At 48.0% G+C, this 10,982-nt stretch overlaps 1 protein-coding gene across 1 annotated transcript in view; it reads right to left on the bottom strand.

Moving 5' to 3' along the window:
* Positions 1-444: 444 nt before the first annotated feature.
* OTOG (otogelin) overlaps positions 445-10,982 on the bottom strand; it is a 113,169-nt gene continuing 102,631 nt past the window's right edge. The window contains exon 56 of the mRNA XM_031653354.1: positions 445-10,921. Coding sequence (XP_031509214.1) covers positions 10,721-10,921 — 201 coding nt within the window. The 3' untranslated portion in view covers positions 445-10,720. The remainder of the gene's footprint in view (positions 10,922-10,982) is intronic.

Below are 10,982 nucleotides of genomic sequence, written 5' to 3'. Positions count from 1 at the left end.
CTAATCTTTGTATTTTTGGTAGAGACAGGGTTTTGCCATGTTGCCCAGGTTGATCTTGAAGTCCTGACCTCAAGTGATCCACCCACCTCAGCTTCCCAAAGAGTTGGGATTACAGGTGTGAGCCACCTGTTCTTGGCTATCACTCTGTAATTCTTTTTTTTTTTTTTTTTTTTCCGAGATGGAGTCTCACTCTGTCACCTAGGATGGAGTGAGTACAGTGGTGCCATCTTGGCTCATTGCAACCTCCGCTTCCCAGGTTCATGTGATTATCCTGCCTCAGCCTCCCAAGTAGCTGGGATTACAAGTGTGTGCCACCACGCCTGGCTAATTTTTGTATTTTCAGTAGAGACAGAGTTTCGTCATGTTGGTCAGGCTGGTCTTGAACTCCCGACCTCAAGTGATCCACCCACCTTGGCCTCCCAAAGTGCTGGGATTACAGGCATGAGCCACCATGCCTGGCCCCTGTAATTCATTTTGGAAAGTTCCTCTTGTTACGTCTTCAAGTTCACTGATCTTTTATTTGGCACTCTTTAATCTGTTATTAATCTCATTTCATTTAAAACTTTATATTTTCATCTCTAGACTTCCTATTTTGTTTTTTAAAATATCTCCCATTTCTGTCTTCATCATGCTTATGTTTTTCTTTACATTCTTAAGCATATGTATAATAGCTACTTAAAAGCCCCTGTTTGCTAATACTGTCATCTTTGTCATTTCTAGGTCTGTTTCTATTGACTGTTTTTTTTTTCTCCTTGTTATGGTCACGTTTTCCAGATTCTTTGCATGTCTAGTAATTTTTAATTGGATTCTAGACATTATTAATACTATGCTGCTGAATGTCTGAATTTTTTCCCTTAAAGAATATTTAGACTTTCTTACGTCTTATAGCTACTGTGTATCAGCATGGTCAATTTGAGGCTTTTTTCAAAGCTTAATTAGGGCTTCTTTAGGGTAGCCTTTACTCTAGGTGTAGTTTAATCCTTCTTCGAAATTATGACCATTTCTGGAGGCTAAATGAAGTCCTGGGATGTTCAGTGAGGTCTCTTTACTTTGGATGGTAAGATATGTAATGTCTCTCAGCTCTGCAAAAGCTCCAAGAATTGCTCAGTTTACAGTTATCCACTGGTTCTTTGCCTATCTTTACGGATATTCAGCCTACACATGTGCAACTTAATGTTCAGCCACAGCCTTAATATATGCAACTTTCCGGAGTTCTTTCTCTACATGGCTCCCTCATCTGTGGTATTCTGCCCTACAAATTTCAGTTGCCTCAGACTTCCTGAATTTGATCTGTCTTCAACTCAGTGAGACCACCCTGCTCTGCTGGACATGCCCTTCCCTGTTTCTTGTTCCAGAAAATGATCCAGGCAGAATTTGGAACTTTCTAGTAAGATTTATTAATACTTAACTTATTTCCCTTCTCTGTGGGATCCTAGCCTTGCACTGCCTGTTGCCCACGTCTGAAAACATGTATGTCATGTATTTTCACCAATTTTCTAGTTGTTTACAATTGCAGGGTAGGTTGAGTACCAGGTACTCTTTGTGGTGGAAGCAGAAGTTATATATGGTTTTAATTTCTAGAAACTTTTTTTCTGATGGTACTTTAACATATTAGCCTCCTATTTTTTAGATACAGTATCCTCATGGATCATCCTGGGAATATTAATTAGAATACTGTTCATGCTTTTCCTTTTCCTTGAATCGATTGACTTTTCATTGTGGGTAAGTTACCCTGCCATTTCAACTTGGGCACCATTTTGCCATTGTCCATTCTTTTCAAATAGATAATGAGTTTTAAACGACTGGTAATATGTATAATAAAATTCTGGATTAATTAGAATTGGTACTGTGAGGGTTTTCTTAGCAGCTATGTAGGCAAGTGGCTGGAGGAGACATACCATAACCATTCACTCACAGGTGATGGTGGTTTCTGTGGTCATGGTCCTCTGATGGTGCGATCACAGGGATATTTACCAAAACTGATCTCCTCTAATCTTCATGTATTTCTCACAATTATTGTAATTACTGTTCCAACTTCACAGTTGAGGAAACTGAGATTCAGGGAGGTTCGGTAATTTGTTAACATCACAGAACTCATGAGTAAAGCAACCAGGATTAGAGTCTGGACATCTTTCTACCTATACACTATGCTGCCTCCCATTTGCTTTATAACTTCCAGAAATTTCATATTTCTGACCTATTTGTGGAACTGCTCCATGTTTTCCAATACAGGTGCAGATATTTTCTAGTGTTAAAATTTCTTTCATTTTTTCATCTGGCTTTTGTGAGTATTTTGAGAGTATTCATGACATTAGTTTGTGTTTTCTCTTAATCTTGAGCCCACATTCTTTCCATATTATAAACTGTTTCCTTAAGTTAAATTCCTCTTTAAGTTAAAGTCCTCAGTGAGATGACTGAGAAAAACGAAAAGATATTTTTGAGGGACTTAATATATACTTTGTAAAATAAAATTAAATGTTCATAAATTTTACCAATACATTCCTATCAACAGTGCATCAAAATGCCAGCTACTCCATGGGGTGTAGTTTTTAATTGGTGTCTCTGGAAGACCCAGACTTTTAAGATGTTTAATGGTGGAATTTGAGGCACAGTGACACATGGGCAGAGGAGATATTTTTGGGAGCAATTTCTGCCCTGTACCTCCCAAATCCCTCACAGACCCCCTTTCTCCTCGGGCAGCCCCTCCTGCACATGCTGGGGGCAGGGCTTGGGCTTGGGGCACCTCTGCCAGGATCCCACTGATCTATGTTCTTGCTTGACACTCAGCAGCTGTCGTGGAGGCGTGGGCTGCAGGCGCTGTTCCCCATGGGCCGTGTGCAGGCCGCAGGCCGGGGAGCCTTTCCCGCCTAATCCGAGGGGCACTGGCAGTGGGGAGGGAGACAGCTGGGTGTAACTGATCTGCAAAGGAATGGAATGGTGCAGGCCCCCCAGCACTGGGCTGGGCCGTCTGCAGCCTGCCTGTCCCAGCTGCTGAGCCTTAACCCTTCCCTCTCTTATTTCTTTCTCCCCTCCATTGGGAAGTTGATGTCACCCAGCTTAGCAAGTCCTAGGAAGCCCCTTGAGAAGTAAGCTTCCCTAGTTGAGTCTGTACACCTTGGAAAGGATCCAGCTAGGTGATAGTTACCGTCAGGCGGCTTGGGTCCTACCTGGGAACTTCCTGTCTCAGATAGAGACGGGGCTTTTGGAAGACCTAGTGGGCGACTCAGATAGTAGAGGCTATAAGGTCAGCACAGGGAGGCCCACCCTAGGTTGGAGCTCAGGGAAGACTCTCTTGCAGAAGCAATGGAAGGGGCACTCGGTTTGGAGTCTGGTGCTGCCTCCACCATTGCTCACTTTGCAGTGAGAACCTGGGTAAGTCACTGTCACTTCCTGGTATCAGTTTCCTAATCCCGAAAATGAGGAGTTTAAAGATAATCCTCAAGGTTTAGGAAAGAAGGTTCATGGTGGAAACAATAGCTCTATTTATTAAATGCCTACCATAGGCCAGGACTCTATCTATAAACATTCTCACCATCACTTTGCCAGACTCTCATTTCCATTTTAGTGATGAGGAAACTAAGACTTAGAAAGTGTAAATCATACAGCTGTTCAGAGATAGAGCCTACTCCACAATCCAGGCCCTTTACTAGATCCCAAAGATCAGCTCCAAGGATCCATAAATGGTGACCTGCTTCAGTCAAACAGAGGCAAGATGGCACATCTGGATAGGGCTCACAGAGGCAAAAGTTTAGCAGTGAGCCCTGAGTCTGCTGGATGGAGGGTGGGCTAGGACTGAGTCCGGCTCTTTGTGCCTGCTTTTCTCTTGCCCTGGGTCCAGCTGGGCTGGGATTCCCTGGCTCAGCCCAGCAGCCTCACATATTAGCATAGCCTCTGCAGTTGTCCAGCCCTTTCCCATCCATGATCTCACTTGACCCTCTTGCCAACCCTGTCGCAGAACTTATTGCTCCTCCTCACGATGGGGAACTGAGGCTTAAAATTTGTCAATGTTCTACAACTGCTAACTGACCAAAGAGACTAGAACCTTCTTTCCACTGCTCCCTCTGGCTTCCAGGAAGAAGGAGCCCAGAGTAAGAGGGAGTAAGAGCTCCCAGGCACCCAGCAATCTTCTTAGTCTCTTTCTGGGCTGAGAAAGTGTGAGTGTGGGCCCTGGAGTTAAACAGGTGTGAGTTTGAGTCCTAATTCCTCCACTCTTAAGCTGTGCAAGTCACTTACCTTCTCTGAGCCTTAGCAGCCTCATCTGTTGTGAATGAATGTTGGGGGAATAAATTAATGATGGCTGGAGCCAGACCTGCATCTCCCCTCCCTGAGCAGAGCGCAGACACTGGCTGGCATGGGAAGCCCCAGTCAAGCAGAAACTAGGACTGGGGGGCTAGAGGCCAAAGGGAGGACTCCTAGGGGCTGCTGTGTTGTAGCTGCTCTCCAGGCTAGGCAGGAGCTGCCGAGGGAGAGGAGAAAAAGGGCACTCCAGGTGAGGCAAAGACATAGAGGCAGGAATGGACACGGTGTGGGAGGACCAGCTACAAGGTTTGGGTTTGGCTGGCTTGGGAGAGGTGGGGTCTTCATGGCCAGTGAGAAGCAAACCTAGAGAATGGTTTATCTCTAGAGAATGAGTTGTCCAAGGGTGCAGGGGCTGGATCAGTTACCCAGCATGCTGCCTGCCCATCTCCACCCACCCCCACCCAATCTCTGGGGTGCTGTGTTCTCTGGGCAAAGGGCTGGAGGCATCAGGGAGGTGGCAGAGGGAGGGGGAAGCATGCAATCCCAGCTCGGGAGAGACAGCTGTGCAGGCCTCCTGCCTGCTGCAGGGGATTAACTGGCACCGCACAGTATGTTGGGGAGCACCTGGCTCCCCGGCTCTGCCCACCCCTGCACCCTTTAACTCTTTGCTGTCTGGGCTCCACACCTTCAGGCTTAGAGGTATGTTCACACTTATTCTCCAGTGTCCTCAGTGTTCCATGTTGGGAACACAGAGATAAAGAAAGACTTAAGGCGGGGTCTGCCCAGCCAGAGGTATCTGTGTCATCACTGTCCCTCCTCATGCCAGCTGTGGCCCTCTGAGACCCTGACTTCTCTCCACAGCAAAGCCTTTCTCTTTCCACTGGCTTCTCCAGGGCATATGGTCAAATCACTGCCTTCTTCAAGTCCTCCCCTAACTCATGCGCTATCTCTTCTTTTCCAGCCACACTTCCTAGTGTTGTCCTCCTCACTCTCTCCACTTCCTCACAGAGACAGCACTGCCCACCAGACCCATCTTCCTGGGCACGCAGCTGGACTACATTCCCCAGCCTTTCTTGCACTGAGATGTGACCATACAAGCCAGTTCAGGCCAGTGGAACCCGAATGGAAGGGAGTGAGGCACTTTCAGTCCTGGGCCCTGCAAGCTTCCAGCACGTGCTCTCCCTGCACCTCGGCTGGCTGATGCCTGAGACCATAGAGACTCTGGGAGGCCCGTACTGAAAGTGGTAGAACCTCAAGACAGAGGAGCCAGGATCCCTAAATCATTCTGGACACAAAGCTCTAGCTACCCACTTATTTTGGGTGTTTTCTTTAATAAGAGGAAGGAATAAGCTTCTATCATGTTTGAGCCTCAGAAAAGACCTGACTTGCTGTGTGTGAAAAAAATAAGTGAGGAATTTGGTCTCCTCTCCTCTACCTCCCCATGTGGGACAACCCAGAAAAGCAGGGAAGAGGGATCTGGAACTCGGAAAAGGGGTTGGAAGGGGAACAGCTCTGGTGAGGGGAGAGGAACAGGGTGTTATCAATGAAGCTGAAGTTAGACATGTAGCGTTTGACTTCTAATTTGAAGTTGTTTCTGAACCTGTCGTCTGCCTTCCCCAAGCCACCATGACAAGTGTGCAAGACTCCAAGGCCTTGTGTGGTCAGAGCCTTGGGAAAATGTAAATGAAAGGACCACACATGGGTGAGGAGGCCAGGGGGACCTGGGCCTGGGGAGGGGGCCTGTGCAGACAGTGCCTACCAGAGTGACAAGGAAAGGGTTAAGGGGTCTGTGAGCAGGATTGGCTCTCCTCACAGTAAGGGTAGTAAAATCAGCATGTCGCCTCCAATTTGCTCCGGCCTGACCTTGAACGTGAATCATTCCATCACAATGTCCTTATTGATTTCCACAGGAAGAGGATTAAGCCCAGAAAATCGGGGCGGGAACTTGAGCCTGCACCACGGAGAATGGGATGGTTCTGCAGCTCAAAACTCCTCGTGTTTGCAAATACGTCACAGGGGGTTGCAGGCTGGGCAGCCGCCCTGCTCGGCCACCGATCTCTCAGTGGCTCCGCTGGTCCCGGGCTTCTGTTTCCTCACCTGTGTGTGGCCGCTGGGGTTGCCTCAAGCTTTAAGTAATGCACAGAGTGTGGGAAGAAATAGGAATGAGGGAGATGCCACAGATGTCCCTAGGGCCTTCAGTCTGTTCTAGTCTCTTCTGAGGATCTCCTGGGATCCAAAAAGGCTATTCTAGGACCAAAGTTGCCACTGAACCAGCTGGTGGCTCACCAGCCAGGAAGGACCTTCCTCAATCCTGAAAACTGTTGAAGGGAATGAGACCTGTGTGTGTGTGTGTGTGTGTGTGTTGTGTGTGTGTATTACCCACACAGATGCATAAAGGAGGGATCATTCTGTGTGAACCAACCCACAATTTCCTGTCATCATTTAACATATCCTGGAGAGCCCAGCAAGTCAGTACCCAAAAGGGTTACATAATATTTGCCAGCATGGTTGTACCAGGTTGCTTAATCCTTCCCTACTGACAGGCATTTGCAGTTGTTACTAATTTTTAACACTCAGGACAATGCTACAATAAACATCCTGGCGCATGCCTCTGTAGGAATTCTTTCTTTTGGTGCTATCTGTTTCCTATTGCTCCTGTAACAAATTGCCACACATTTAGTGGCTTAAAACACACACGTTTATTCTCTTACAGTTGTAGAGGTCAGAAGTATGAAATCAGCTTCACTGAGCTAAAATCAAGGGGCCAGCCGGCCTGTGTTCCTTCTGGGGGCTCTAAGAGAGAATCCAGTTCCTTGATTTTCCAGCTTCCAGAGGCTGCCTGGATTTCTTGGCCAGTGGCCCCTTATGCCAACTTCAAAGTACATCACTTCAACCTCGCTTCTGTCACCCCGTCTTTTCTCTCTGACTCTGACCTGCCTGCCTCTCTTATATAAGGACCCTTGTGATTACACTGGGCCCACCTGGATGACCCAGGATAATCCTCTTATCTCAAGATCCTTAATCACATCTGCAAAGTCCCTTTTACCATGTAATGTAATATAAATATTCGCAAGATACAGGAATTAGGACATGGACATCTATCTTTGGAGGACCACTATTCAGCCTTCCATAGCTGCCTAGAAATAGGATGACTTAGTTAAAGGAGATGTATATTTTACATTTAAATCACCATCTACAAATTGTATCTATTTGATATGAACACTCACATAAACACTGCTGGCACTGGCTTTTTGGAGGGCAGTAGACAACACTAATTAAGGTTCAAAGTCTTCACTGTTTCCTGCCTTCCCCACATTGGAAGGCGGGGTTGGAGATTTTCCTCTCCTTAATCTTTCACTAAATTGTCTTACCCTGAAAGAAAAATTCAGTATCCCCAGGAGAGATCTAGGAGACTAGGACTGGGAATTTTGACCAAAAGTTTAGAGTGAGAAGTTGGCTTCCAGTAGGAGAAGGCAGGAGGGTTGCCTGAGTGGGAGTGGAGGTGAGGTGGCCAGGGGGAATATCCAGGCATGCTGGGACTCCAACAGTAGGATGTGATCACCAGGAGCTATGGCCATCTGAGAGGACACAGTGGGAGTACAGCAAGAGGGCTGAGAACTGCTGCCAACTGGAGCCAAGGAGGGCCAGGTTACTGAAACTAGGTCACCAAAAATGGGTCGGATGTGGGGAACAGGCATCTGAAAGCCTGGAGCCACCCTCCTGAATCGAGACTGCAGGAAGACGTTTAGGCCAAGGCTGGCTGACTTAACCTGGTGCCCTCTGCCTCTGTCTACACAACAGCTGATGAGGAGTGGCCTGTTCAAAAGCTGCTTTCCCATAACTGGACATAAACAGATGGGAAGGGTCATGAGGTGAGGAATGAACAGCCAGGAACACTATATAGCCAGTAATGGCTATTAAAAACTTCCTTATGTCTCAGCCAAAACATCTTGCCATATAATGGAACCAGGATTTTAAACCCAGTTCACTTTAACAGCCATGTTCTGTTTAAAGTCATGGTCTGTTGAAATCAGAGTTCAAAACTCTGAAAACTATTGATTTAGGGAGTGTGTGTAGCTAAGGAGATAACCGACTACAAGCCATGGATCATCATCCCTTATAGAGAAATTTGGAAGCCTTGTCCCACCCATCTCTGGCTGTAATGATGAGAAATTAAGAAGTGTGATGTATGCATTTAAGGCTATAAATGTTTCTCTAAGTACTGCTTTAGCTGCATCTCACAGGTTAATGTGTCATAATTTCAAAATTACATAGATCAAAATGTTGTCCAATTTCCATTCTGATTTCTTATTTGATCCATTGATTATTTAGTAATGTGCTACTTACAAAGCCATAAAGCTTCATTAGGAAAATTCATTTTCATTAGGAAAAGACTCAGGGTCCATGTTAGCAGACAGATGCACCATAAGAAGAGCTTACTTATGAAATAAAAGCCAAGCCTTCAAAGTGTTCGTTCAAAAAAAGATGTTCTACCCTCTCTAGGCAGGGTGAAGCTCTTGCACTGTAAGCACTGACACCTCTATGAGTTTTTTCTATTATTGAGGGGTGCTTTCCTAGCCCCCTCCTTCTCCTTCCCACATGGGACAACCCAGGAAAGCACCCTCCCATTTTCTCCTTAGGTGTCCCAATGGTCCTTCACAGGTGAAGTGTCACTGAGAGCCTGTCCCTGGGTGCTCCTTAATCCTACCACAGCTGACATGGCTGCAAAAACGTACTGAGCTCATTGGGAGAACAACAAGGAAAGAAATACAGAAATGTTAAGAGGCCAATATGAAACCTACTCTCTGGGTCTGCCTCATCCACATCTCCTGTGAGAAGCATCTGTCTCTGGGCCCACAGAACCACGATCACTCCTCAGTCCCTCGCCTGGGTGCCAGCTCCCCAGCTCCCAATGTCCTCATCTTTCTCCTCATCCCCTTCCTCTAGAAGCCAGTCTCCAGTCCATTCAATTCCAACCAGCAAACACCCACCAATGGTTCTGCTGTGAGTGGGGCATGGTGCTGGGATCGATGGGGCAGAAGTGGTGCTGATGTCCAGGGCCATAAAATAGAGTCGTCTCTTCGCAGTGGATACTCCTTCAAGTTCAAAGTAAACCTGGCTCCCTCAGAGATTCTCAGAAGCCTGAAGTCTTCCTGTGGTTTATTGATACATAAACAGAACACAAATATGCGCACAAAGAGGCTTGGAAACAGCAGGGGGCCATCCTGGCACAGCCTCCTCACCTCAAGGGGCGTCCAGCCACATCTTCAGACACACAGGGCAGTGCTGGGGCCTGTACAACGTCATGTTCATGCTCTTGGGATCCACATGGCACAAAGTGGCACAGGGGTGGAAGACTTGCAGAGTGGGGTGTGGAAAGGGGCTCTGGCCCTGCTTTAGGGGACACTCTGGTTCAGTGACAAGGCTCTCACAAGTGCTCAGGGAGCCTGGGGCTGTGTTTTCCACTGACACCAACAGACACTCTCTTGCTAAACAGTCCCATGGAGCACAGAGGCTGGCATGGGCTGAGCCACAAAACCCATAATCAGGCTCCTCTGAGCCCGACTCTGTCATGGCCTTGGAGAAAAGGTGCACTGCAAAGCCTGGAGCTGCATTTGCAGGCTAAAGGTACCCCCTCAGCAACCTAGGGTCTCAGAGGCATGGGCCGTCAACCAGCATCCTAAATAAGCAGTGCTGGACCCTCGCTGAGGCTTTCACTCCCCCACCACCACCTCACAAGGCCGGCCTGCCTGCTGGGAAGGTTGCCTTGGGGTAAGGGTACAGGCTTGGGTCTTCCAAATCCTTTCCTGAATTACCATCTCAATACCAGGACACCAGGCACCTTTCTTTGGACTACAGGGGACATGAAGGTCACTGAGCTCACTCTGACTTCACAGATCTTGGTGAGACAACCTGGGCCCTGGAATCCACCATCTTTGCTTTTGGGAACTCCTTCTGGGCAGCTATCTGCAAGCCTGAGTGTTGCAGGTATAACCCTCTTTCCTTTTACTGTGTCTGGTTTCTTCTGTAGTCAAAAAGGCCAAGAGAATGGGCCACTGCATCCTGCCCCTGTGCTTGGTCTTGGGTCCAGCTGTGGTTCCCGTGTGAGCACCATGCACCATCCCACCTTCCCACAGCTCTCACCACCCCCCACCAAGAGCTGTGGCCAGGGTCACAGAGGTTCAGAGGGTGCTGCTCCTGGACCTAGAGCCCATTTTCCATCTCAAGCCAGGGACAAAGGTGAGCTCCCTGAGCCCTCAGCTATGGCACTTTCCCACATGTGGAAAATGGGGAGCCCAGAAAGGGAGCCAGGATGGGAAGGGGTGACCCTTTCTGGTTACTCCTATGACCTCTTCCCACCATTCCATGCTCAGCACGTGCCAGATTTCTACCACCTTTAATACCCCCATTCACATTGGGCCAGCTGGAAACACGAAGTGGGGCCGGCAGAGGTGGTCCAGCTAGCCCAGGCCCCCAGGCCTCAGGACCACTGGCAGGCACAGTCGGTGGGCTCCTGCACGGTGTAGGGCACCCAGGTGGCATTGGTGGCACAGAAGAGCTGCACAGAGCGCCGCTGCAGGCCCACCTCGCGGCAGCACTTGCAGAAGCGGGCATAGGTGTTGATGTTGTAGTTGTAGATGCTGGCGGATGGGCACCTCCCATCACAGGACACTAGGTTCACCTGGAATGGGCAGGCCAGTGAGGTAGTCTGTGGCGCTCACACCCCCAAATCCCCTCCATCC

This window comes from Papio anubis, chromosome 12 (assembly GCF_008728515.1).
Source record: "Papio anubis isolate 15944 chromosome 12, Panubis1.0, whole genome shotgun sequence".
Lineage (NCBI taxonomy): Eukaryota > Metazoa > Chordata > Mammalia > Primates > Cercopithecidae > Papio > Papio anubis.
This window is presented reverse-complemented; position numbering and strand designations above follow the sequence as displayed.